This window comes from Neopsephotus bourkii, unplaced genomic scaffold (genome assembly GCF_033783945.1).
Source record: "Neopsephotus bourkii isolate Nb327-2 ecotype Australia unplaced genomic scaffold, CSIRO-AGI_Nbou_v1 NB_1749, whole genome shotgun sequence".
Lineage (NCBI taxonomy): Eukaryota > Metazoa > Chordata > Aves > Psittaciformes > Psittacidae > Neopsephotus > Neopsephotus bourkii.
Window position 1 is genome coordinate 6,482,822 of NW_026902223.1, and position 26,930 is coordinate 6,509,751.

General features: G+C 58.1%; 4 protein-coding genes across 9 annotated transcripts; 1 reads left to right on the forward strand and 3 right to left on the reverse strand.

The window, feature by feature from the left end:
* Window positions 1–479: 479 nt before the first annotated feature.
* On the reverse strand, window positions 480–4,927 carry LOC133224938 (CMRF35-like molecule 6). Of its 2 annotated transcripts, XM_061376893.1 has the most exons (7): window positions 4,851–4,927; window positions 4,427–4,765; window positions 3,601–3,757; window positions 2,723–2,829; window positions 2,136–2,188; window positions 1,750–1,887; window positions 1,246–1,509 (listed from the first exon to the last, which is right to left on the reverse strand). In XM_061376893.1, the coding sequence occupies exons 1-7, from the start codon at window positions 4,888–4,890 to the stop codon at window positions 1,378–1,380; spliced, it is 966 nt and encodes a 321-aa protein (XP_061232877.1). In that variant the 5' UTR covers window positions 4,891–4,927; the 3' UTR covers window positions 1,246–1,377. The 2 variants fall into 2 exon arrangements, with proteins under 2 accessions (XP_061232876.1, XP_061232877.1); XM_061376892.1 differs by lacking the exon at window positions 2,136–2,188 and having other exon boundaries at window positions 480–1,509.
* Window positions 4,928–5,056: 129 nt separating this feature from the next.
* Window positions 5,057–6,092, reverse strand: LOC133224939 (CMRF-35-like molecule 4). Its single transcript, XM_061376895.1, has 3 exons — window positions 5,955–6,092; window positions 5,507–5,845; window positions 5,057–5,359 (listed from the first exon to the last, which is right to left on the reverse strand). Exons 1-3 carry the CDS (start codon window positions 6,016–6,018, stop codon window positions 5,175–5,177), a joined length of 588 nt encoding a protein of 195 aa, XP_061232879.1. The 5' UTR covers window positions 6,019–6,092; the 3' UTR covers window positions 5,057–5,174.
* A 1,607-nt stretch (window positions 6,093–7,699) lies between these two features.
* Window positions 7,700–9,471, reverse strand: LOC133225148 (uncharacterized). The gene is made up of 4 exons (XM_061377268.1): window positions 9,420–9,471; window positions 8,616–9,052; window positions 8,254–8,435; window positions 7,700–8,067 (listed from the first exon to the last, which is right to left on the reverse strand). The coding sequence occupies exons 1-4, from the start codon at window positions 9,469–9,471 to the stop codon at window positions 7,935–7,937; spliced, it is 804 nt and encodes a 267-aa protein (XP_061233252.1). The 3' UTR covers window positions 7,700–7,934.
* A 4,083-nt stretch (window positions 9,472–13,554) lies between these two features.
* On the forward strand, window positions 13,555–25,994 carry RAB37 (RAB37, member RAS oncogene family). Of its 5 annotated transcripts, none has more exons than XM_061376896.1 (10): window positions 13,558–13,732; window positions 18,860–18,970; window positions 22,215–22,325; window positions 23,816–23,857; window positions 24,002–24,071; window positions 24,158–24,210; window positions 24,587–24,652; window positions 25,410–25,466; window positions 25,715–25,791; window positions 25,869–25,994. In XM_061376896.1, exons 1-10 carry the CDS (start codon window positions 13,673–13,675, stop codon window positions 25,972–25,974), a joined length of 753 nt encoding a protein of 250 aa, XP_061232880.1. In that variant the 5' UTR covers window positions 13,558–13,672; the 3' UTR covers window positions 25,975–25,994. The 5 variants fall into 5 exon arrangements, with proteins under 5 accessions (XP_061232883.1, XP_061232880.1, XP_061232884.1 ...); XM_061376897.1 differs by having other exon boundaries at window positions 13,563–13,732; window positions 24,005–24,071; XM_061376899.1 differs by lacking the exon at window positions 22,215–22,325 and having other exon boundaries at window positions 13,555–13,732.
* The last annotated feature ends 936 nt before the right edge of the window (window positions 25,995–26,930 follow it).

The window sequence follows — 26,930 nt, forward strand, 5'->3', positions numbered from 1 at the left end:
ACTGGGGGTTGCAGGCAGCAGCAATCCATGAAGGAGCCATGCAGGGGGGGCTCTCCCATCTCTGTCCTGTTGGGAGTTTGTCTTTCTCCCTGTTCTTGTCCTAAAGCATAAAACCTGCCCTCAGCTATGGCATAATGGGACCCAAGTACCTAAGAATTCCAACTGATTCCTCCTCCCAGCTCCTTCAGAGAGGGGGCGTTGTTGTCTCCAGTAATAAAGGGGGCAGCAGGAGGAGCAATGAGTGGGTTTGCTTTCCCTTTTTTCCCTGCAATGGCTGGAATCTGGAGGGATGCTCATTTCATTACAAGCCACAGCAGTGATGCTTGCCTGTGCCATCCTCTGGAGCCCAGCCTCAGGCAGGGTTGGAAGGAGGGATCGCACCTCCTGACCAAACAGAGGGGGAATTTTGCTTATAGAAGAATACAAGCTTATATAGGAATAACCTACAGGAATAACCACAACTGCTGTACCATAGGCACTTACTTCCAGCAGTCTTTGGCTTTGCCAGAGCAGGGATGCTCCATGTGGCTTCTCAAATAAGATAGTTATAACAATACTGAACCAAAGCTTTGCAGCAGTTGAAGTTAACAGACCCTCTCCAAATGAACCCCTGAAATACGCTTGCCTCAGCCTCACAAACAGATGTATTGAGTAGGTGCCATGAAATAAGTTACCAGGAAAGCAGAGAGGAGCAGGATCACGGTTACAGCTTATCCGTGTGCTCCCAGCCTGGAGTTCCTTGGGAATGGTGGGGCAGAGAGAGCAGGAGCAAACCTCAATGGGGATGTGAGACCAGGGGTCAGGGGGGACACTTCCAAGCTGCTGTGCAGGAGGAACAGGAGCTCCTCTCTGTATCTTTTGCACCGATACCCTACCCAAGCCCCCGGTATCTGGATATAACAAATACATCTGGATATAGCACATTTTGCTATCCTGCTTCCTGCTGCCAGCTCTGCCTGCCATCAACATGAGAAAAGCCAATCTGAGGTGATCAATGGGTTTGGGAGCTTCAGTCCCTGTGAATAACAGCCAAAGGGGCAAGCAGGATGGGTGCTGGATGCAGGGAGCCAGGCAGAGCCTGCAGGGCTCTCCCACCACTGCCTGGCCAGTCCATTTATTCCCAGCATCACTGCTGCGCAGGTGAGGTCTCCAAATGCAGAGGGATGACTCCATCCTCATCCCGCCCCGTGCCTCCTGCTCATCCTCAGCCTCCTTGAGGCTGCTCCAAGGAAACATCCAAGCCTACAAGAGCAGCAGCTCCTCTGTCCAGCCGGCTCCTGCATGAACAGCAAGCCAGCCCACTGCCCTCCATGTGCATCCAATGAAGTCCCGCTGGTGCTGCCGGCAGCAGGAGCAGCCCATGGACCAGGGGCTGGCTCACTCCCTCTGCGCTGTGCTCTGGGGCTCTCCCCTCTGTGGAGCTGACGGCACGTTGGCATAGATCTCCTGCTGCTCCGGCAGGGACCTGCGCACGGTGGCGTACGTGGGCTCGCTCTTCTCTTCCAAATGCTGGGAAAGCAGAGGAGAACCAAAACACATCCATGATGGGGATGCTCCAGGACAACACCCGCTGCTGGAGCCTCTCTCAGCTGCTTTAAGCACCCAGGAGCAGCTTGGGGACCAGCGAGGACACCCACATTACCCAGTGTCATTTCACACCGGCTTGGCGCATCCCTGCCCACACCATCTCCCATCCACTCCAGCTTCCCCCCATCACCCCGAGCTCGGCACCGCTCTGCCTGCTCCCACCTTGTCCCTCTGCTTGACCTCCATGTACTCGGTCGTGGTGCCTGCCGAGCAGCGCGGTGCCTCGCTGTTGCCGTACAGCCGGCTCTCGGCAGTGCTCGCGCCGTGGTTGATGTCCGCGTAGTTCAAGGCATCTGCTCCCTGGCACGGGAGGAGAGGGATGAGCCCTTCCCCTCCTGCTGCTCCGTGCCCGCAGCCTCGGCTCAGTGCGGAATTCCCTTCACAGGAACACTCTGCACTGAACCCCTGCTTGGGCCTTTCTGTCGGCAAATGGAGCCCAATGGATCCCTCCCAGCCTAAAGGGCCATGAACGAGGCTGAAAGCAAAGGGCTCTGGCAGCCTGTTTCCCCTCTCCAAGCAAGCTCTGAGCACAGTGGGGTTTGTCTTACTGTATGGGACACGCTGCCTGTCCTGTCCATCTCTACAGCTGCTCCGGAGGGGGCTGCTGAAGCACGGATGTGGTCGGACATGAGTGAAACCAGAGGAAATTAAATGTATTAAAATCCTGCACTATGGCATTCACCATAATTGCCCCATCAACCATCCAAAGTGGAGCTCTCCAAATAAAACCATACCCCCCTTCCAGCTGGTGTCATTCCCTCTTATCCCTCCCTATCCATCACACTGGCATTAAACCCTGCACCAAGCCTAGTGTAAGCTCTGAGCATGCAACTGAGCTTCTCCAAGCTGACGGAGCCCATGCAAACTCAAGTGGGTGCCATAGCGAGCAGCACCCATCCCAAGAGCTGCCATTCCCTGCTCCCATCGGGATGAGACCCATGGGATGGTCCCACTGCTCCTTCAGGGGAAGGAGACCACATTGGTGGAGGTGTCAGCGATGGACCCAGGAACTGGATGGATCAGGGAGGGAATGGGGGAGAAAAAAGAAATATAGAGGGAAAAGAAAACCCCAAATATATGAGAAGATGGCCCCTGGTGCAGAAACAGTGTGTGCAGAGGTGACAGCTTCACTTACCCCTCTTCCTCTTCCTAGTGAGTGTTACCAGAACACCAACAGCAGCTGCAAGCAAAAGGAGAACCACGACGATGCCTGGAGTGAGGATGTGCTCAACTACATCCAAGCTGCAACACAAAAGAGAGTTCCTGTTCTCGTACTTCTCAGAAGCAGGCGGGAGAGGAGCCCATGGGGGGCAGACACAGGGATGATGGGGCCTGGGGGGTCAGCTGAAGGCTGGGCACAGAGCAAAGCACACTGAAACCTGCAGAAGCAAACAGGAGCTGAGGTCTGAGAGCTGCTGCATCTTCATCACTGTAAGGATCAGATCCTGCACCTGGTTTAGCACTGGTTTAGCTCCACTCTTTGTTGAACTTATAATGGACAGCAGGGCCAAGTGTGCCAGCTGCCCCTTGAGCATGCGGATGGGAAGCCTCAGCTTTGCCTGCTGCTTGCATCATGGCCAAGAGGCAGGAGAGGAGGAACAAAGCTCCGGTCTCACGCTTTCTCAACTCCCTCTGACGGGCTGCATGTGACTACAGAGCGAAAAGGGATCCAGCTCAGCACTTGGGATCCCATAAGCAAACAGTGAGGTTTGGGGAAGGAAATGGAGTCAGTGCTGCAGCGAGGAGCCAGTTCTCACACAGTGATAACCCACGCCTGCCTTAAGCTGCAAGATGGACATGGGACAAGCAGAGCTTTGCCAGGGCCAACCGACCAGGGATGTTGGGATTACTTTCCTGAGGAGTGGCTGGGTGAGAGGATGGAACACTGGTCCCAAAGGCAAAGGGTCTGAATCCTTAAGGGAGGTGTGAAGAGCCTGGAAGGTCGCAGGGCTCCAGCTACACCAGAGCCCTCATGGAGGGAGGTGGCCACTGTGGGCAGGAGCTGGTACTCACTGCGGAACGCTGGAGCCTTTGTGGTGGGAGAGATTTGATCCTGGCTGCAGAGCTTCCCCCTGGGGATTTGCCTGTGTGGAGACTGATACAGAGCTGATGAGATCCAGGTGCGCAGTGGTGGAGCCATGGGGCGATGCTGGGGAGGAGGAGGAAGGAGCTGTAATGAAAGAGGAGAGGGCTGGTCAGGCACCCTGCCTCTGCAGCGGATAAAGGATGTGGGGTTTGCAGTGGATCACAAGCGGCCCACTTACTGTCACAGGAGGAGAAGCTGGGTCCCCTCTGCCACATCCAGAGCATGCTCCTTCAGCTGAGAGGACTGTAATCCCCTGCCCAGGAGGCTTTTCATGGCCTCAGTCCCCCCCACCCCAAACATGCATGCAACAGAGTTCACCCTCCAAGAAGGCGGTCTGGGCACCCCATTCCCGGTACTATAACACCCTTGGCAAGGGGACAGACAGCGACATTCCCTAAGCTTAGAGCGCACAGGCACTGGCTGCCCCACAGTGGGTAATGAGGGGACACAAGGGGGTGAGGGAGCTCTTAGTATTATAAAGGCAAGTAAAGCACAGAGCCAGCAGGATCCGAAGGTCTGGAGCACCCCAGTGTTGGGGGGGCTGACCCTTGGGTGCCGAGACAGGGCCATGCCAAGACCCCATCATGGAGAACCAGTGGAGGTGGCATCTGCCACAGCAGCAGCCTGCAGGGACCGGGTGGCATAGGCTGGGGCTGCCACAGGCAATGTGGGCACCCCCTGCTCCTGGCTGCATCCCACTGGAGCCTCCGATCCCAGCACATGGAGTGGGACAAAGCAACGCTGAGGACTCACCTGGGGACACGATCACCCGCACATCCGCGCTCTTATCCCACTTGAGCTTGCCCGTTCGCACCCCGCAGCGGTAGGAGCCGGCGTCCTCCGCAACCAGGTCTTTAATGGTCACCGTGAACACCCTTTGTGCACGATTGTCCTCGATGGTGACCCGGCCCCGCCGCACCACGGGGCTCAGCGCCGAGGTGAGAACGATGTCGATAACGCAGGTGAAAAAGCTCACCTGGTAGCACCAGAACTTCGGCATCTCCTCATCGCCGGGCTCGTACGCGCAGGTCACCGAGAGGGACCCCCCCACGAACCCCCGCACGGTGCCGGGCCCCGTCACCGCCCAGCAGCCTGCGGAGACACACGGACCCCGGCAGTGCTCCAGCCCGGCCCGTCGGGGCTGCTGCGGGGCTCGGGGGCTCCGGCCCGGCCTTACCTGGCAGCAGTGCCCAGGCGAGGAGAGGCAGGAGCCGCATGGCCCCTCCGGGACGGCGGCGCTCGGCGTCCTGCAGCGCCCGGTTCCTCTCCGTGGGGCCGTGGGGCCCGGCCCGCCCCCGGGGCCGCCCTGTCGGGGCGGAGCGCAGGGACCCCCGGGGCTGCCCGAGCACGGGAAGTGCCGCAGAGAAGAGGCGGAGGCGCGGAGCGGGGTCGGAGAAGCTTTATTGCAGCCGCCGGTGGAGGCAGGAAGGGCCCGGCCAGGTCCCGGCGCTGCCCCCTGCCCGCGCCGTCGGGGCCGAGGCGGAGCGGTGCCGGCCGCGGTTCATGCGCAGCGCAGGGTGACCCAGAGCACGGCTCCGCTCATGGCGAGCAGCGCCAGCACCTGCAGCCCGGCCAGCACCGGGAAGTAGCGGAAGGGGCCGGGGGTCCCCGGTGGAGGCTCCGTCCCTGCCGCGGGAGGCCGGGGGGGGTTCGGCGGAACGGGTGGTTTATGCCCGAGCCACGGGGCTGCAGATTCGAAGAGGGAACAGATACAGCGGGTGCTGCCGGGCTCCATCCCTCCACCCGCAGCATCCCAGCTCCTCCCGCAGCCCAGCTCCGGCCCCCAGCCGTGATGGTCACTGGTGATGGGGAGAGGGATGTGCAGGGACTCACCTGGGGACACGATCACCCGCACATCCGCGCTCTTATCCCGCTTCAGTTTGCCCGTTCGCACCCCGCAGCGGTAGGAGCCGGCGTCCTCCGCAACCAGGTCTTTAATGGTCACCGTGAACACCCGTCTTCTTTGATAGTCCTTGATGGTGACCCGGCCTCGCCGCACCACGGGGCTCAGCGCCGAGGTGAGAACGATGTCAGCACCGCAGGTGAAAACGCTTCCCTGATAGCACCAGAACTTCGGCATCTCCTCATCGCCGGGCTCGTATGCGCAGGTCACCGAGAGGGACCCCCCCACGAAGCCCCGCACGGCACCGGGCCCCATCACCGCCCAGCAGCCTGCAGAGACACACGGAGCAGTGGGACTGCCGCTGCTGCACCGACACCTCCTGCCCCATCGGGCAGCTCCAAGAGTGGGCTTGAGCCCCAGGGACTCCCTCATCCCTACCTGGCAGCACCATGCAGGCGGGCAGCAGCAGGAGCCGCACGGCAGGCTGGCCTGGGCAGGGCATCAGGGCAGCCCTGCCTTTCCTGCTCCTTCTTCCTTGTGTCTCTGGGGCTTTGCTTCCTCTTCTACCGGGGGTACCACAGGCTCTTAGCTAAAGCGTGGGCTTTCTTTTATCCGCTGCTCTCAGCTGACTTCCTGCCCCGCTGTCACCGGGAGCTCTGCCCTGCACTGTCCCCGCTCTTGTCCCCCTTCCTTCCCCTGCCCCAGGGGCTCCCCTTTTAGCCATCACCATGGCCCCCACAATGAGGTGCAGACCTGCATCTCACCATCCTCTCTGGCCAGGCAGGGCCCCCAGTGTGGGATCTACCTCAAGGGGTGGTTTAGTGCTGCATAGGGACCCCATGAGCCCCAAACACGCTGCCAGCCTGGGGGCAGTGCTGCATGGGCCTCCTGTCCCTGACATGGGCACCCATCCCCATTGCCCTGGCCAGAGCACCACCCTACACTGCCTTTCCCAGCACAGATCCTCCATGGCTTGGTAGCTCTATTCCCAAGTCAGGTCTCCTGGTGTTCCCTTTGTGCCCCCATCCCTTATCCCCTGAAAGAACCAGTCCCCCCCAGCATCCTCCCTCCCACCCATATGTGAATTGCTGATCCTGCGCTGCATTGGGCAAACCCTTTGGAAGAAGTTCCCCAGGGGTGAGGTTGGGGACAGGCAAACACAGGAAGGACAAACAGAGCCCACAGCCAGGAACCAGACCCACGCTGGGTGTCGCAGGATCCGCCTCCTACAGCCACTGGCTTTTGCTCACTGCTGGTACCAGCACAGCTCTGGCCTTAGTGGTGGCAATGAGACATCTTTACCACCAACAGTTGGTTCCAGTTTAGCAGAGCCAAGCATGTTCCCTGGTGGAGACACAACTGAGCTGCCCCTGTCCCTGCCTCATGCCTGGCCCCTAATGATGGCTCCCTGCTCTGAGCACCACCTGGGCTGCCAGGGGTCCCTGTGCAGTTGCTTCCCAGCAGGGAATAAGCCCCATGGCTCTGCCTTGGAGCTGCCACCTCCATCCCCTCTCCACACCCATGGTGCCTCTAGGGCAGGACTGTCCCCACTGCCCCCATTTGACAGTGCCCTGGATGGGGGCTCACCCTTCAAACCCACCAGGAGCAGACAATAAACAAGGAGGGACTGCAGGGGGTGGAAGCTCAGCCCTGGCCCCTGTGAGCCCAGCAGGAAGAGTGGATGCAGGGACCCCAAACTCAGTTCCCTCCAATCAGTTTGGCTGAGGCTGCAGTGGGTGTTTTACCATAGGGGTTCAATCATATGAGCTCCTGGTCCATGCCTGCTCCTTGCTCCTCATTTTGGTTCCCTAAACAGCTGAAGAGAAGCAACTCTTCCCTAAAGCTTCATGGAGGGGCACTGGTGAAGCCGATTGTACCATGGAAAGTGGGGCATGGCCTAACCCTAAGGAGGACGGAGGTGGCCACGCTGCTCTCCTTGATGTGGCTGCGGATGTCCGCCACCCCATGGGACACGAGGACACGGGAGGAGCGGGGTTTCTGATGGATTTCATCACTATTCGAGTGCCTGCTTTTTGGAGGCACAGAACCTGGGAAACAATGGGAGCGATGAGAAAAGGAGCTCAATGTGAGCACCGTCAGCATCCACCAGCACCCTGACAGGCACACAGACAGGCAGGTACCTGCAGTTCACCCAGGCTTCATTGCACACCTTTATTGGCAGCTCCAGCTCAGCAGACTCAGGCTCTTTGTGCCCCAAACCTTCCCTTTTCCAGTGCAGGGACTGCCAGGAGGGGCCAAAGCTTCACAGGGGGAGAAGTCCATGGAGCCGAGCACATCCTGGTGCAGGGTGGCCGTGATGGGCAGCACAACCCCAGCACAGTGGTGGGTAAAGGGGCAGGAGGGGGGCTCTGTGGCTGGGGTGGTTTTGGGCATCCCAGTGCCCTGTTATCGGCTGCCTCAGAGCTGCAGGATTTCCTGGCCACGGTTCCTGCATTGGCTCCTTACCCAGACAGCCACACACACCATGAGCAGTGCCATGGGCACCTTCACGCAGAGGATGAGCAGCAGGTAGGTGATGCTGAGCTGGGACCTGGGTAAGAGAAAGGAGATGGTGCTGGAGCTTGAGTCTGGGCAATGGGGATGGGGACCGGGACACTCACATGTCTGCCCTGCATCCCCTGGGATGCTCCCTGGAGCTGCTGCAACTGACCCAGGGCTGAGGGAAAGAGGTGTCTTAGGGCAGGGGATGCTACTGGGGGCTTGAGCCCTGACTTACAGCACTGGAGGGTCCCCAAAGGCCATGGTGACCAGCGGGCTCCCATCATTGCCTTCGGCTGTGGATGAAACAGATGTGAAAGAGAGAGCAAAGCGGAGATCCCCTGCACCCCAGGGCCTCTGCCCTGAGACTGCAGCCACAGAGGTGCAGGAGATGGGGGTCTCCAGGCAATGCACTGGGCACTGAGGAGGAGGATGAGAAAGGAGGAGGCTTACTGGGAGAGACTGGAAAGCCCAAGGGCCTTGTGGAAGCAGAGATGCCGAAGGGAGCAAGGGAGAGGCTCTGCTCTGTGCAGCCTCCTCCATCCCTCATCCAAACCTGCACTGGGGCAGCCCCAGCACATCTCAGTGCCTGCAAGGTGCTTGTTCCCACTTTGACAACCCCCATGATCCCCCCCGCTGGGATCCCCTCTCCCAAGTGATGAGCTCCATCACACACCCCTGCTTAGCTCCTAGCCTGGCTTTACCTTTGGAGACCATCACCTTGGTGCTGTGCTTCAGGCTGAACCGCATCTTCCTTTTCACCCCGCAGGAGTACCAGCCTGCATCCTCCAGCATGACACGGTCCAGAGTCACTGTGAATGAGTGTGATGCATGGTTATCCTTGATGGACACCCTGTCCTGTGTCACTGTCACCTCCGAGCCATCGGTTTGGATGATGCAGGTGCAAAGGCCGAGGAAGCCCCTCTGGCACCAGAACTTGGAGTAGAGCTCATAGCCTGGCTCATAGCTGCAGGACACGGCCAGTGAGCTGCCCTGGTTCACCATCACCTGCGTTGGGCCTGTCACTGCCCAGCCACCTACAGGAGACAGAAGATGCAAGCACTTACTGGCATTGTCCCAGAGGATCAGGAGGGATCTGAGCTCTGGAAGATCTGGGATATCCCATCCTGAGGAATGCTGTGTCCTGGGGAGCAATGATGAGATGAGATGTCCCCAGTCATTAAACAGCCCCCATCAGATGTGTGTTATTAGACGAAAAGCCTTGTTACCAGGGCTCATCCAACAGCATATCTCAAAGATCACCTCCTGTAGCCATCCACTGGCCACAAGAAAAGAACAGCATCAGCTGAGCTCTTGCTGTGCCCATGATGGGCTTCCTGGGCTGGTTCAGTCCCAGCCTCTCCATGGGATAGGAAATGCCTGACCTGTGCTCCCACATCTCACCTGGGAAAATGATCCAAAGCAGGAAAAGGATCCAAAGCAGGAAAATCCACATTTTCCACCTTCTTGCTCCTGATGCAGATTTTCCCCTGTGGCTGCTCACAAAGCGCCCTGTGGGATGGAGCCGGTTCACATCCCACGAATTTCCCAAGCCTCCTTCTCCCGTTGCTTCCGTGGGCAATGCTTACCAGCAGAGCAGACCCTTATTTAAGGGCAGTTGCTTCCTCATCTTCACCCGAGGACCATGACTCACCCTGGGGGTGTTTCATGAGAAAGAATCTCTGCTTTTCCTGTGGAACAGGGCTGGTTCCCAGCAAAACTCCCCAAATACAGCAGGTTCCTCCAGGATGATGCCTGTCCCAGTGGTGAAAGCAGCCCCTTCTCCATGCACAGAGCCCAAACAGCTTCAGGGGTCTTTGCAGGGGGTCCAGGAACCAGGATAGAGCAAGTGCAGGTCAGCCCATGCAGATGGACCAGTTGGGATGCTCTCCCAGTCGTGGTGAACTGGAACGACAGGCAGGGATGATGAACTGAGATGATGTTCAGCCATCCCTGCTGCTCCTCAGCGCTAGAGCTGGCCACCAATGCAAGCTGGGGTGGTTTTGTTTGTTTCTCAAGCAGAAACATCTCATTTCTCACCCCAGAATTGTCTTTTTTGGTCACAGCTGTGGGTTTTGGGTGACAAAGACTTTCCGAGAGCTTTCTTCCTCTATGCTCTTTGGAAAGGGCAGAGAGCACAACTCCCCAGCCCTGCCAGAGACCAAGGCAGCTTCCTCCCCACCATCCCAATCACTCCCTGTGCTCTGCCATACCAAGAGGAAGCTCTGAGGTTTCTTTCAGACTATGAACTAACCCCTCCACTCCTAGAAAACCAGCTGGGCTGAGTCGCTGCAGGAAGCAACAAGTGCTAAAATCAAGAAGTGGTTGGAGAATGTAACTTGATTTCTGGTGATGAACCTTCATGGAAAGGCCGGGCTTCAGCTGCTCCCCAGCCGCTCTCATCTTCTTCCCTTTGAGTGTCCTCCTGCCCCCTCCTAACATAGCCCCGACAATACAGGATGCCCCAGAGGCCCCTGCAAAGAGAACAACAACAATACTGTAGTTCATTAGGTTACCCCCTGCAGAGGAATTTATTGGATTCATCTGAACCCAAAGCAAACAGGCGGCAATTGAATCAATCAGTGCGTGCAACATCTTCCCCGGCTCCTATCCCATCACCACAGCTGAGCCCCTCTAAAGTCCTCCTCCGCCGTGGCCTTCAATGACATTTACAGTGCCCGGCTTCGTTATTTAATCCAGGGCCTTCCAAAAAGCTAATCCATGTGTTTCAGACCCTCTTTCAGGGGCAGATTCGGCAGTTTTGGTGAAATGGTCCTGAGGAGATAAGGCTGAATATAATGGTCGCTAATGCAGCTCCTGTGGTGCTGGCTGATTGAGCAGGAGCTGCCTGATCTCTCCCTTCCGCTGCCATCTCAGATAACCAGGATAAACCCAGATCATTCCCAGATCTCCTGATTTATCAAAGCTACTAAAAGAGAAACACTTGGAGACTGTGGCGGTGGTGGAGGGTTTAGTCCCGGCTGTGCCTTCGGCTGGATTCCTAGCGCAGAAAGGGCTGAGACAGGGCTTATTGCAGTGGAACTGAAGCAAAATCCAGCAGATCCAGAGGATTAAATTCTCCCCATCTCATGGGGAAGGAATGACCTAGGTAGGGCTCAGATCTCCCCCAGAGAGTGTGGTATGGGCAGTCCAAAGAGACACTACCGCAGGTTAATGGGTCGGTAGAAGGAGCAGGAGTGAGGAGACAGCAAAGCAGAAACTCCTGGGCTGGATTTAAATCTTCCGCTGTTACAGCTGTACTTTGTAAGGCAAACAAACAAGGAGTCAAGCTATCAGCGATGCGATCTGCCCGCAAATGGGCGAACAATGGAGTTAATTTACGTGTTCATTTGAAATCACTCCTGCCGTTTGCAGGTCATTTCCTTTGGTTTCATTGCTCTGCACTGATTTCAGCTGCTCAGCGCTTGCCCGGGGCTATAAACCGCTCGCTGGCTCCCAGAAACCTCTGTTGGGGTCTGGGAAGGGAAGAGTGTTTTGCTTTGATGGTGGGGAAAGGTATTCACTGCTGCGTGAGGGGAGGAGAATGATGTGTATTGGCTGCTGGGCTTTGCTGATAGCACTTATCTGCCACGGGTCAGGCCCCTAGAGCTATAAAGTGCTATAAAGCCCTTGGAGCGGCGCCAGGCTGTGCTGGTGCCTGTCTTTTACCAGCAATCTGCGTTGTCTCTTTAGGCTGCATTGCACTTGGCGATATCATGGCAGATAGGAAAAGTGCTTTCCTCCTGAGTGTGGTTAAACCTGCAGGACTAAATGTGTCTGCTGTAATGCCAGTGCCTGCAGGAGGAAGGGAGAATCAGGCTTTATGAGGCTCTTCTTGCCCAGTTCCTTGCTGTACTCCTTCACGACCCAAAAGGGATACAAGTATTGCTGGAGCTGAGATGGGTCAGAGGATGCTCTACAAGCCCCAGCGCCTCTCCTGCAGCAGGTATGTGTTGGGAATCCCCCTACAGAGATAAGCAGAACTGAAATCTCAGACCTATGGTGCACTGGGGGCTTCCTGTCCTCTTCACTGGTGGCTAAGTTCATCCCACCCCCCAGAAGAGGTTTGTCTGAGCACCAGCACAGCTTGGGTCCCCAGGGCAGCCACACAGTGCCTGCAGCAAATCTGGGTCTCGGGTACGTGTGACCCAGCAGGCAGCTCAGGTCAGGGCCATACCCTGCTTTGTGCAAGCTCTGGGGCAGGAGAAGGCTGCGAATGTGCTTGAGACACTTTAACACGAAGACCCCATTGTCGGTGGGGCGTTACAGCAATGGGAAGCCCATGGTCCTTTTGATAAATGCCTGGTGTACTTAACAGGGCAGAAAGCTGCCCTGGCTCTCTGTCCCCCCAAAGTTTGCTTATCTTGCCTTCCCGACCCTATTTGGTGTGGAGTACGTGCACTATGCTGAACCACAGTGCTGGCTGGGCTACTTGTAAGTTATCCCATCCACTGTAGCTCTCAGTATTGCTTATTTTTGTGCTGTTGATTGCCTTCCAGTGCTTGAGACCACCGGGTAGTCTGGCTGCAGGCTTGCCTGAGTTTAGCTTCTTGGCCACGGGCAAGCCTGAAACCCCCTTGTCCCTCTAGGCTGTCCTTCATCTTTGCTGGCTGTTGTTGCCCAAACTGACCATCTGACCTGAAAGAACCATCTCTGCCGTCAGAGGAAACAACGGGCAGATATAATTAGGCATGTCAGACCCAGGCAGTCAAACAGCAATCGGATGGGTGCAGATGGCTCTCAGAAGCATGGTCTGTTCCTCTGCCTTGGGGCCGTCTGCTGATCTGGAAGGAGGGAACTGGAGGCTGAATCGAGTCTCTTAAATAAACTCCTCAGTAATTTATTCTGAGTCTAATAGACAACACCAGATTGCTCTAGAGGGAGTTGTAAATAAAGGCTCTCAATGAGATATTGACTGTCACCTCCAGGTTTAGGCACAGTTTCCTCCCATTTCTACATACAATTTGGGTTTTTTTGTCTGCAAGTGGACTCCGAACTGGGCTCTGTAAATTTCCAAAGGGGAGCTGCTGGGGTAGCAGACTGAGGTTAGTACCAGTTTCATGAAGAAACTGGAATAGCCTGTCTATCACAAGCCACTGTCCCTGGCTGGGGTGACATCGCTAACCCTGGTGACCACACAGGTCTGTGCTTTGCCATTGCCCCTGGATGCCCAACGGCAGCGTGAGCTGATGGCTGTAGGGGTGTCAGCAGAGGAGCCCCGGTACCGGGCTCTTTGCAGAGCCAGGGGCACCTCTATCACGGAGAATGGAGACGGTGGAGCTCAGAGGGACCAGTGTGGAAACTGCCTGCGTGGAGGGGAGCTCCACGGCCTCCCCGCCCCGGGGCGGGACCGGCCTCGCCATTCCAACCCCCCCTCCTGCAGCGGCAGGAGCCGGGCACCGCTCCACTGTCCTGCGGGGAGCCGAGCCGAGCCGAGCCGATCCGATCCGTGCTGCGCTGAACGGGGCCGAACCCAGCCCTGCTCTGCTCAACCGGCCCGGGCCGACCCTCGGCCCCCGCGCAGCTGGACCGGGTCGTGCCGGGCGGAGCCGAGCGCTGTCCGCGGTGCTGAAGGCGGGGCGGGCGCTGTCCGCGGTGCTGCAGGAGCGGCCCTGCCCGCCCCCCCTGCGGCCGGAGCCGTTCCATGCACCCCGGCTATGGAGGCCCGCACCGCCGGCTCGGGGGGGGCCGGTTACAACGAGGCCCTACTGCACAAGGTAGGGCTGGGGCACGGCGGCGCTCGGGGAGGGGGCTGCAAAGTGCACGGGGGAGGGGATCACCGCAGCGGGGCGCCTGCTTGGACTTCGTCGGGAAACTCTGTTCCTCTCCCCCCTCCTCGCTTTTTCCTCCGGTGGCGTCCCTCCACCAACCCCATCCCGGCGGGGGGATGCGGCTGCAGCTATTCCCGGGGCTGAGCAACCCGCAGGGCTCGGTCCCGGTTCCCGGTGACAGCAGGAACGGGAGTGTTTGGAAAGCAAAGCGGGCAGGAGCGCTGGAAAGGGGCCAGCCCCGCGGCACAGCCCGCAGCAGGCACTCAGCCGCTCCTGATGTCCTGTGCATGCTCCGGGAGGTCGGGGGGAGCTGCACTCCAGGGCTCTGTTTGCCAGAGACAGTCTAAAGAGCCGGGACTTCCCTGCCATGAAATAGCAGTGTCCTAAGGGATGTCAATCCCTGCCCTCCTTGCTTTAAAAGCCTTCTCTTCTGCGGGGTCCCTGGGACCATGCTTTGTAACTCCACACTGCACGGAGGGTGTTTGGTGCTGCTGTTGTCCCTGCAAGACCTGGGTGGCCCAGGCTCTGCTCCCTGCAGTCAGACACTGCCCTGCAACTTCAGGAGACATGGAGGAGACTGATCTCTGCCAGATCCACCCATCCCTCCTCCTTGCTGTCCTCACGCTGCTTTGCTGCAGTCCCCAGTGACTGTGCAGGGACAGACACCCCTGGGGAGCTGGGGAAAAGCAGGGGAAAGGAAGTGGAAAGGACTGGAGCTGCGTGGATCCCTCTTCACAGATCCCAGTCTAGTTTATATCCTGCTTTATTCAACTCAGGGCAATCTGCCCAGCCCTTGATTAGCAGAAAAATACCAATTACTAGCAGCTCTCATTTCTGTTGTACATCGAGTACATGGGACATGCCTCCAGGGATGACTCGAGAAACTTTGACTCTTTGCAAAGCCTTAACTCCCTCTTCTCCAGCAATGAGCTGCTGTAGTTAAGGAATTATATTGGTGGAAATCAGACTCGGGGCAGAAAAGCTGCCCAGGCAAATACCCATCCCGGTCCCATGATCTCTGCTGTTTCCCTTGGTGTTTTGCTGCTGCTCCTGGCAGGTTGCTTGTCTTGCAAAACCAAGCCTGCTCTCGCTGCAGGGATGTGAGACAGCAAATACCTCACTAGCTCTGGTTTCTGAGCAAGGAATCACATTTCGAATGTGCTGAGAAACCCCGAGAGAGCTTTGCACGCTGGAGGCAAAGGTTAAGTGATTGCTGGTTGGTGGCTAAACCCAGGCCTGGGGAGGAAAGGGGCTGGGAGCAAATCAAAGCAGGAGCAAGCAGAGGTTTGTTCGGGGCTGTTCCAGAAAAGTTTCACTTGGCACACAATGATTCTGCTTTCGGGTGATTTGACCCATTGCCAAATCGTTCTTCCTCCCATGGGATGCTTGGATCCATTTAGCTGGAACAAGCGCCAGAGGGAGAGGGATATGCCCTTGGGCTGTGGTTGATCCGGGGTGTTAGTTGGGCATTCACAGGGATCGCCTGCATGATCTGAGCCAGCTTCAGTTTGATGTGCAGCCCTGGAGCTCATGTGTACAGGGCTGAAACACTGCCTCAGCCAGGGCAAGGGCCAGTGGGGCTGGCAGAGAGCTCTGGGATCAAGGCAACGTTAAACAGTGCCTGGAGAGGGTGGGAGCAGCCCTGAGGTGTCTCTGTGGCACAGGGCAGCCTGAGGCAGCGTCCAGGTTGCCCTGGAGCACTGCAAGGAGCAGGGCAGAGGTAGTGCAATCCCATATATAGAGCAGATAAACTAAGTCTCATTAATGCACCCTGAGAGGTGGTGAGGGGCCAAGAGCAGTCACAGCTTTGCTCCCAGACCTCTCCTGGTGCCCCATTCTGCACCTCTCTCTTCCCTGCATCCCCCAAGACTGGGGTTTTACGCTGTCAGGCTCATGGCTACATTTAGCTTGGGTGCAGCTCTTGTGTGCTGAAGCTTAAAAGTGAACTGGGAAGATAACCCCAACCCACACGTGTTATCCCAGGTTTCCTCCTGCTTGACTGGCACTGGAAATGCAGCAATTGCTTCCTTATGCAAAGCCGTACCTGAATCATAGAATAGTTAGGGTTGGAAAGCACCTTAAGATCATCCAGTTTCAGCCCTCTGCCATGGGCAGGGACACCTCACACTAAACCATGTCACCCAAGGCTCTGTCCAACCTGGGCTTGAACACTGCCAGGGATGGAGCATTCACAACCTCCTTGGGAACCAACTTCCCTAGGTATGTTAGACCAAAACACCTCCTTTGCTCACTGACTGCCAGCACAGGTAGAGCAGATGGGAGTGGGTTTGCCCTCACCACTCCATTGCTTTGCCTTGTCCCTGCAGCCCACGCTGAGCCAGCAGTGTTTTGAAGGAAGGTGATTCATTTAGGTCTCAGTTAGCCCCAAAACTACTAATTTGAGGGGGGGGGAGTGTATTTGCTCTTTCCCTAAGGTAGAGCTGGCAGACAGGTCCTCTCAGGGTGTGCTACAAGCTGTGCATTGGGACTGTCACCGAGTGGCTCTCCAGGTCTTGCCCAGGTCTCTGTGCCTGTCTGTGTGTGCCCCCCAGCAAAGCACTGCTCCATCCCCATGCCACCTTCCAGAGGGAAGCTGCAGCACCAAAGGGAACCTTGCCACTTTCTACCAGAGTTTTCCAGGCACTAAGAAAGCCCTGGGAAAAGCCAATGGGATGAAGGGGAGGCCGGGCTGTGGCTGAGGATGCTGACAAGAGGCAGGGTGGCTATGGAGCTTTGTCACTGCAAGGCTGCTTCCTATCGTGATTTGAGCATGTCGAGCCTGAGGTTTTGGTAACTGGTTAGCCACATCCATTCCACAGTGGGGTTTTGTTCTTTCTCTATGCTCATTTCATAGCCAGGAAGGCCACAGTGATTTCCACTGTGCTGTATCTCCACAGAGCCCATCAGCTTGTCCTGAAGTCGTTAGGAAAGACTCCTGGCTGATTCAGACCAACTTTTACTATTATTACTAATAGTATTATTACTAATAGTATTATTACTAATAGTCATGAAGCAATTCATGAGTTGGCTCCATTATAAAGCCCAGTTAAATTGTTATGAGAGTCTGCTTTCTGTACGTGCTCTGTAAATCCTGGGCTCTGGAGGCTTCCTGGTGCTCGTTCCAGCCAGCTCTCCTCCCTCCATAATTAATGCTGTTCCCTGCATTAACTGCTCCCAAGGACAGCGCTGCAGGGTGCAGCTGGTTCTGTTGCCCCTCCCAGCACCAGTCTTTTACTGGGAAAAGGGTGTAGCACCAAACAATGCAGCACTGGGGTGCGGGAGCCCCATGGTCATGAATTCTTGGGGTGTTCTTGTATGTGGCTGCCTCAGATCCTGCTCTTTACACAGGGCTTGTGTCCGGACCCCAGGGCAAAGCTAAAGGGGGTCTTGGACAGGGAGATTCCCCCCATATGCAAGGGGTGACCCAGCTCCTCTGGCCCATGTGCAAGGGCTTTGCTTGGAGGTTTCTGCCTCACAACATGCCCCCAGCTCCTGTGCAAGCTCCCAGGCCATGAGGCTGCTCTGAATGCACAAGTGACCTGCAAACAGCTTCGCATCTACTTAGGGAGGAGGGAGGAATCTGTGGCCATGGGTTGCTGCCTCTCAGCACCCAGGTCTATGCAGCAGTGTGCATCTGATAGAGGTGCTTCCCAGAGAGGTTTGGGATGTTTCTTTCCAAGGGAAAACGCTGATTCACTGGAGCGAGCGTTTCAGTGGAGCGTGAGCCAGTGGCTCGGGTTAACAGGCTCCAGGCGGGTTGTGGTGCAGTGATTCGTGCAAGGCAGGATGCTGGTCTCCTGCCAGCCCATGTTCCTGTTTATAGTCTTCAAGCTCTTTGGGTTTTGGTTGCTTCCCACTCCTTTGGGTTCCTGTGGGGTGGCAGGAACCATAGTGCTGGGCATTGTGGCCTGTGGCAGTGGCCTCCTGGGGCATGACATCAAGGTTTGATCTGCTGGGGATATTCGGGCACTCGATCAAATGTGTTCCTTCACACTGCACTGCACAAAGGGATGTGTGCAGTGCCTCGAGTGATGCCAGGTTGGGTTTCACCCTGCCCTGGGTGCAGGGAGGTGATGGAGGGATGGGACTAACCGCACATAGAGGCTCCCCTGTGCATCAGGAAGATGCTCCTGCATCTTGAAGGTGAAGAGTGACCCTCACAGTGTCACAGAGGGAGGGGATGAATGGCTGGGGTGCCCTGGGATGGAGCAGGGCTGATGGAGTTGCATCAGACTAAGCATAAATCAAAGGGAGAAACAACAGATACAGAGAAGTGCAGCACAGAGTGGGGAGGTACCAGCAGCTACAGGGGTGGCAGGGGAGAGGGGGACACTGGGATGTCTCAGTGCTTGCCAGGGCTGCAGCCACAGGAACACCATTGTCCTGAAAGACACCGTGTGTTGCCAAAACAGCTTCAGAGCAAGAAGCCAGTTATCAGCGTGTTTGTTTTCACTTGTGTCTCTGTAAAAGGGTTGAAAGTGCATCAGTTTCCTGAGAGGATGGGGATGTTTGTGCCGGTGGCTCTGCAAACAAAACCCAGATACAGGCAGAGAGGGAGGGGTTTGTGTTTGCACTGTTGGTGTCCCTTAGGCTGGGGATTTGAATGAACCCTGGCAGGAGCAGAAGGGAGGATGGGCTCCCCAGGGATGCGGTGTGGGTACCAGAGCTATGGGTTGGCAGCCTGGGAGCTGCTCCAGAGGTGATGGCAAGGTCTCATCTCTGACACCTGCACAGCTCCTTCTGCCTGGGGCCGAGCAAGCTTTGCTCCCTATGGGAGAGCCCATGCAGGGCTGGAGAGGCAGAGGGGCTCCATGGCCTCAAATCCAGAGGGAAGCACTGTGTTAATGCGGCATGAAAGCAGCCCGGTGCCCCGAGAGGCTGCGTGGCTGTGGCAATGGCTGCGTGCAGCCGCTGTGGGAGATGCTGTCTTCACTAAACCGGTCTGGACCCAATCCAGCGCTGCCAGAGTCCTCCCAGAGAGGTTTTCCACCAGGGCTGTGCAAGCCAAGGCTGCCTCTGCCTGCACACCACATCTGCTCCCTGTGCTGATGCCTCTTTACCTGGTCCTTACAGACAATCCTGGTGGGAGACAGCGGCGTGGGGAAGACATCTCTGCTGGTCCAGTTTGACCAGGGCAAGTTCATCCCTGGCTCCTTCTCTGCTACCGTGGGCATTGGGTTTACGGTAAGAGCCCAGCCCCTGGTCCCTGCGTTGTCCAACCTCACTCACCCTTGGGAAAGCTGTTTTATTCGGGTAATCACAATCCATGATGCTTTAAGTAGTGCTAAGCATGAAGACTTGGAGTCATTTGCTTTGAGGGGCTGGTTTGGCTGTCTGCTTGCTGGGGGCTGCTGGCAAGGATGGAGGATGGATGAGGCTTCACATCCCAATACCCTCTGTGAGGCTGTGCCTGGGTGCGTGTCCTGTCTGCAGCCCAGGCAGGGAATAGTCAGGCCGATGGCAGCAGCACCTGGGAAAGGCAGTTGGCCACTATCCAGTGCTATGTGCAGAGCTGCCACAGGGCCACTGAGTGGCTCCAGTGTGTGTGTGTCCCCTCTCCTGAGAGAGCCTGGGACAGAGACCGCTTGGGACCTCCCTGCACAGCATCCCTCCAGCATCCATGATGAGGTTTTTACCCACAGGATGCCTGTCCCCCATGAAGAGGCTGTTACCTACATGGGTTTTGTCTCTGGTCGAGGCTAAGGAAGCAGAGAACTGTGGTACCAGCATGGGGTGCCCATGCAGTGCCGAGCCCTGGGCAGGCAGAGGAGGCTCAGGCACATTGCTGATCTCTGCCAGCTCCCAGCTGTAAATGGGATGCTTCTGCATGCCACGTGTGGAGGTGATGCTCAGCCAGGCGCTCCTGCCTACACAGCTCCGTGAGCACCGGTGTGGCTTGCCCTGTCCTTCCAGCCTCCCTCCCCAGCGAGCTGCAGGGGAGCTCAGCCACTTCCAGGAACTCCGAGTGCCTCCTGCCTTCAGCTCTGGGCACTTTGTGGCCAAAGAGTGCGCATAAACTATAAATCTGGTCTGGTTCGAGCTACAGGACTGGAAATACAGGTTCCCTTTCCCGAGGGGCAGGGGAAGGCTTGGCTGGAGAAGGAGCTGGCGGCAGGGGTGGGTGCTGCCACAGAGGGCATTGCCTTCACCCTAACAGTGTTGAGGGGCTCTGAACCCCATCAGTGTGAGCAGGGATGTGGGGTTGCATTGAGATCAGGCCTGATGCGGGGGAGATGGGCTGTGTATCCCATGGAGAATAAATGAGAGGGGCTGAAGGCTCCTGTCTGTGGAGCAGTGCTGGAGACACACAGAGCGTGGACCTGGATGGGGTTTTGTGGAGTGAGTTTTTGGGTAACACATCCCTGGATCTTTCCCCACATGAAGAGCACAGAAGCGGTGCCCCAGTGCCTGGTGCAGGATGCTGGGGGCTCTGAGCAGCTGAGGACACAGGAGCCACGGCAGCCATCCCGGCACCGGCTTCCCGCAGCGCTTGGCTTCCGGCTGATGGGTGCTGCTTCACTTCCCTCCTGGTCTCACTGCGCCTTGATGCTAACCCGGGGCAAAACCTCACCCTGAGGTGGGCTGGAGGGATCCCCACTGATCTGGTGTGGCAGGGCTGGTTTGGGGTCTCCATCCCCAAATGGGGTACAAGAGGCTGTTTACTTGTAGAGTGAGCAGTTGCTTCTCCTCTCCCCATCCATATACCCAGAGGGATGCACCAGGGCTGTGCCTGCTGTCCGGTGCCACCGAGCCCCCGGCAGACCCAAGCATCCTGGGGTCCCTGATGCAGGGGGCAAGTTTCCAGCCTTGAGCCTTCCCTTCCTCACCCCTTGGCCGGGCTGGGCAGGGAGGCGGCCGGAGCGCAGCAGCGGGGGGGTGGCACTGCCTGGGGAGGAGGAGGAAGAGGAGGAGGAAGGCGCGGGTGGGGTCCGCGGCTCCCTCTGGCCCCGCCGCGTCGGGACTCGGCGGCTCCCCTCGGGCGCACCATGAGCGGCCCCAACGGGGCGGCAGAGACCGGGACCCCCCCGGCAGACAGTGGGGACCCTGCGGAGGGGAGCGGGACCCTGCCGGCGCTGCCCCGGGACTACGAGCTGTGCGGCAAGGTGGGAGGCGGCGAGGGGGGCAAGAACGGACCCCCCCAGGCCCTGTCGGGGTGGAGGCTGAGGGGTCTGGGGGGGGGTGGGAGACCCGGAGGGGGTCCCGGGATCGGGTCCCGCGATCGCGCCCAGGAAGCGGCTGCGGACCGGGGAAGGGGAAGGGGGAAGGAAGCGGCGATCCCAGCGGAGCCATCCCCAGCGCTGCCCGCCCCTGCCCTTGGGGGAGCCCCCATGTGGGGATGAGGGCCCAGCTGCCCCCCGGGAGGTGGAGGAGACAGGGGGAGGCCTCTGAAAGCCGGTCCTGTCCTTCTCCGGGCAAGGGGGCTCCAGCCAGCTCGGCAGTGGTGTCCCCATCATACAGGGCAGGGATGCAGGACTCCATTCAGCCCATCGCAGCATCCCAAGGGCAGTGGGGACAGGGGCAGTGTGCGTGCCCCGGAGCCGAGCCAGCCCCCACAGCCACCCTAAACCACTTTTATTCCTTTGCCTTTATCCTCCCCGCTCCGCCTCCTTTCAGTGGAGGGCAATTTTTGTGTCAGAGGGAGGAATTCAATTGCCAGCTTGACCTGGAGTGAGGTGGAGGCAGAACCGAGCAGTGTTCCCAGCTGCCTGGACTGGGTCAGGGTGTCCTGGAGCAGGATTTGACCCGCAAAGTGAATTGGAAGGAGGCAGAGCTTGTCCAGCCCCCAGCTCTGGCTGTGCTGGTCCAGGAGGGTGGCCGTGGCTCACTGTGTTCAATGGGGGCAGTGGAGCTGTGTGGGTTCTCTTGGCAGGCTCCAGGGTGGGCTTGTGGGGATGGACCTTCCTGATGGAGTCCTGCACACTCCTGTTTTTAGGCAGGGAGTAGATAAAGTCACCATCAGGTTAATTATTGCTGGGCAGGAAAGGGCTGCTGCCTGCAAGCAGGAAGGAGAGCAGGGCATCGGGGCGTTGGATAAGGATGTGGTTATGGAGACCAGCATCGGTCCGGGGTGCTGCCCGCCCAGCTCCGTCAGTGCCGGGGAGCCCAGGCTGAGCCTGTTTGCTTAGCAGGAGGGGAAAAGGAGCTGTGTTTGCTTTGGTGTCTGCACCAGCAGGGTGAGAGTCCTGGACACGGCGGGGCTTGCCCAAGCCATGCATCATAGAATCATGCAATAGGGTTGGAAAGGACCTTGAAATCATCCAGTTCCAACCCCTTGGTGCACCCCCCGGGGGTCCCATCCCATCCCCAACCCATCAGAATCAGCCCAACCAGAGGGAGAGAGGGGACCTGGAGGAGGGGGTCAGCATCACCCCAGCGATGCTGCTGCATCCCGGCCCCGCTGACACCTCTCCCTGCATGCATCTTTCAGGTGATGCTGCTTGGAGACTCGGGCGTGGGGAAAACCTGCTTCCTGCTCCAGTTCAAAGACGGGGCCTTTCTCTCCGGGATGTTCATAGCCACCGTGGGCATAGATTTCCGGGTGAGACCCCACAGCTGCCGGCCCCTCGCCTCCCCTCGCTTACACCTCAGCCAGGATGGGGCCCAGGGGAGGGGGGATGCAGGGTTTCCAGCCTCTGCACCCCAAGCACCAGCAGGCACCACCTGAAACCCTTCCACCTCTCCCTGGGAGAGCGGTAACAGACACAAGAGCCCGCTGGAAGCATCACGTCTTGTCTTTACATCAGCAAACAGCCTTGGTTTAGCCCATCTGGTGGCTGCGTGGGCTGGGGCGTGCAGTGGGTGACCAGCACATTCCACTGGTGGGGACAAACATGGTTGGGGTAGTTTTATGCCTTGAAAGGGCTGAAATTGGCTGCTGAGGAGTTGTTATGGCCACAGGATCCCCTTGAAACCCTCCCCATTGCTCTCTGCTCCCCAGTCCCAGCTGCAGGGGATGCAGGGGCTGGCTGTGTTTGCAGCAGGGGTTTGAGCAGGATGGAAGTGAAGGGCTCTGCTGTGGCTGCAGGCACGTGTCGAGTGTGGCTGTGTGTGGTTGGCGCTTCCTCTGCCTCCGCAGCTGCAGTTGCTCCGGTTCTCTGCTGCCTTTAGGCTGCTCTTGGCTTGCAGGGGGTGAGGAGCAGGGGCTGGGTTTGCTTTGGGGGGGTCTTGTGGCCTCTTCTACCACCAAAGCCATGGGAGAGGGAAAACGCCACATCCCATTGCTGGGGTGTTACCAATTCATAGGTGCCTTGTGCGAGCATCCCCTGCAGCATCTCCCTGCTTTAGGTCATTTCCAGTCTCCCAGGGCCTGGTTTTGCTCCATTCAGCCCATTCGCTCAGGCTGTTTCATCTCCACATGGGCTGAATTTCCCTTTCAAACAATTCCAGGCAACCAAATTATTTATGGGGCTCCTCTCTTTCCAGACTCCAACCACGGTTCTTCAAGAGCCTTACAATAGCCCTGCAGTAACCCCTGCTCTGCTTCCTTCTGGCCTCTAGGGAGAAGTCCCTGCACTTCCAAGTTGAATACAGTGGTTGCTTAAGCTCTGATAACTGCCTCCCCTGCTCACTTGCAAACGTGTCTTCCTTTCCCAGTCCCAGCCCCGTCTCAAACCACCCTAACAGTGAGATTTCCTCCTGCTGTGCTGGATAAAGCCACGTTCTACCTGCACCCCCCCTGCATCATCAGCCAGCCCTTAGGAGCCACATGGGGTGCTGGCTGTAGGAGATAAGTGAGGCACTGCATCTAAAACAGGCTGGGATCTTGTCCCGTTTCCATCAGAGCCTGAATCTGCTCTTTTCCACCCTGGCACAAGGGGATGCTGCTCTGGGATGCTCCTGTAGCTGCAGCCCCACAGCAGGGCTGTGGTTTGTAGCAATGAGGCTTCAATGTGCAGCTCCATGGGCAGCCTGGCTTCATCCCACCAACCAGGGGCAAGCAGTCAAGGGGATGGGGCATGGATGCTCCACACTGGGGCTGGATGGCATCCGTGCCAACACTGATGGATGGGTTCTCCTTCTCTTCTGCAGAACAAAGTGGTGTCTGTGGATGGTGTGAAGGTGAAGTTGCAGGTGAGCTTCGGGAGGGGATGAGCAATTCCCATAAGGATTGCTGGAACACCCTCCCCAGGCTGAGCGCGGTGTCCGCTTGGAGCCATTGGGGCATCCCCATGCCAGGGGGCTCCTCTCCCTGCTCTCACCGGGGTGGCTTCTCAGCAGATCTGGGACACAGCAGGACAGGAGCGCTTCCGCAGCGTCACCCATGCCTACTACAGGGATGCCCAAGGTGGGTTTGGTGCCCAGCAGGGATGGGGGAGACCAGCCAGAGAGCATCCCTGCAGCAGGGCCATGCCTCTGCCTCTTCCCTTCCAGCCCTGCTCCTGCTCTATGATATCACCAGCAAGATGTCCTTTGACAACATCCGTGTGAGTCCCCTCTGTGGGTCGGGAGCATGGTTTTCCCCAGGGATTGTTCTCGTGGGTGCCCTGTTTGGGGCAGTTTGAAGCCTGGTTGACATGTAAAAGCTCTCTGTTGTGGCCAGACCCAGCCAGGCAGGAGCTATTCCCCAGGGATGCTTGGCTGGGTGCTGCATGGCTGGGTGCTAGAGGTTTGGGGTGGGATGAACTATGCATAGACTTGGGCTGCAGCCAGGAGATGGGGTGTTCTGGGGACTGGTCAGCTGTGATGCTGGAATGGTTCCCATGTTAAAGTCACTTTCCCCTATCTCATGGCAGCGGGTGAGGGCTGGGAGGGGAGGGATGGATGCACCGCTCACCCCAACACAGCCCCGCTGCCCCACAGGCCTGGCTGACGGAGATCCATGAGTACGCCCAGAAGGACGTGGTCATCATGCTGCTGGGCAACAAGGTGCGTGCAGGGTGTCCTTTCCCCCCGTGGTTTGCTGTGCTCTGCTCTGCCAGCCCAGCCCTTGCCATCCCCATGGCTATGGAGGGATGCGGCTCGGTGGGTGCATCCTGCCTGCACCCTCTGCCGGGCTCTGGTGCTTTCTGGGCTCATCCAGGCCCAGAGGTGACCCCAGAGATGTGGGGGGTCAGGAGGGTGTGACAGGACCAGTGTTCCCGGCAGCCAGTGGAGGGCAGCACCAGGCTGAGGCTCCCGGTATGGGATGCTGCTACATACCGGATGCTGCAGGGTATGGGATGCTGCAGTGTATGGGATGCCCACCCAGGGCCTGGATGCACCCCCAGATCTCAGGTAGCCCCAAGCCCCAGAAGGCCGACCGGATCCCTTGTTCTCTGGAAGTTCCAGTTTTCCAGTGCCCAACTGGGTTATGGATTTTCCCCTGGGACTGGATTCCCCTTGGTTCCTGGATGAAGCTGGGTACTTGATGCCCAGCAGGGTTCCAGGAGGCCCCTTCTGGGTCCAAGTACCGGATGCTGCCCTAGGTCCCCAGTGTCCCCAGGTCGCAGATTCCGCCCCCATCCTCAATGCCCCCAGGTCCCAGATGCTCAACAGCTCCTGGATTCCCTGGGCACCGGATGCTCTCCAGTCCCTGACTCCTGCAGTTCCTGGCAGCCCCCTTTGCACCCCATAGTGCTTGCCAGGATACCCCCAGGGTGCCAGCCAGCCCTGGTATGTGGTGACACCTCCCTTCCCTTGGCAGGCGGATGTGAGCAGCGAGAGGGCCGTGAGGACAGAGGACGGAGCATCACTGGCCAGGGTGAGCCATGCTGGGGTCTAACCCTGCTGCAGCCCCCCCAGATGACTGCACGTTGTGCATGGTCCCCACACAGCCATGCCAGCCCCTCTGATGGGTGCCCAGACCTGGCTCTAGCACAGGCAGCGTGGCACATATAACCTGGGGCAAGGTAGGGAGGGGATGGCACCTTGCTCCCAAGCATCAGCCAGGCAACAAGGGCAGGGGGTGGGTTTGGGTCTCTGGGTGATGGGGCTGTGCTGCCCTTGCAGGAGTACGGGGTGCCTTTCATGGAGACAAGCGCCAAGACGGGCATGAACGTGGAGCTGGCATTCCTGGCCATTGCCAAGTGAGTATGGGGGGGTGCGGGGGGTCTCCTGCAGCACCAGCGGCTCAGGGGGGGTTAATGCAGTCCCATGGCCGCAGGGAGCTGAAGCAGCGCGCGGTGCAGCCGCAGGACGAGCCCCGCTTCCAGATCCACGAGTACATCGAGGCGCAGCAGAGGAAATCCAGCTGCTGTGCCTTCGCCTGAGAGCTAAGGGGGAGGCAGGAGGGGGACACAGCAGATCCTGCCCCTGAGATCCTGTGGGAACCAGCCTCTGACCAGCCAAGTGCGGGCAGGACAATACAGCGGAGTGAGGAGAAACATCACCCCAGCATCAGGATCCTGCCGCCCTGTGGGACAATGCTTGGGAATAACCATGGTGCGATGGCTGCCAGCCCAGCAGGGAGCCACCGTGATGCCTCCATCAGCCAAGCAGGATGCAGGATGTGGCTCCACACCTCACTAAAGGCCCCTTGGAGTGCCTGGAGGGGTTGGATGTGTGCCATGGACAAGCCCTCATGCAGCCCATGGCCCTCTCCTCCTCTGAAGCAATCCCTGCTCTTGGCACTGCTCTCATCCAGCTGGAAGGGCCTGATCTAACCCCTGCATCCCAGTGCTGCCAATGACCACGCTCAGCCAGGGCTCCTCACTGCTGTGGTTGCTGCTTTGTCCTCCTGCCGCCATGAGGGCAGAGATGTCCCTGTTGTGTCCCAGTCTTGTTGGAGGGAGGGACTGGGATGAGGAAGCATCCAGCCAAGCCTGTTCCCTGCCCATGCAGCTGACATGAGAAATGAGACTCCCTTGGGAGCACCCCAATGCACTTGGGGCATTTCTAGTGCACACAGCAATGTGGAGAAACCTTTACTTCCCCTCTCACGCAGTCACAGGAATTAAGAGACTTCATTTTTATTAACAACAGAAGCCTTTTTCTTTCCAATCCCTCCAGACAAAACCACCTCTGGCCTCACGCTGGAGCTGATGGGGTGCAGGTGCCAGGTTGGCCTGGGGCTGCTGCTCCTGCTGGCTCCCATCGCTGCACATGGAATACAGCCCTTTTCTTCCTGCTGCTGGCAAACAGCAGCCAAAACCCACTCTCTGAAGAGAAGATGCCTGAGATGCTTCAGCCAGCAAACGCTGCTACACTGGGCACCAGGCTGCAAGGC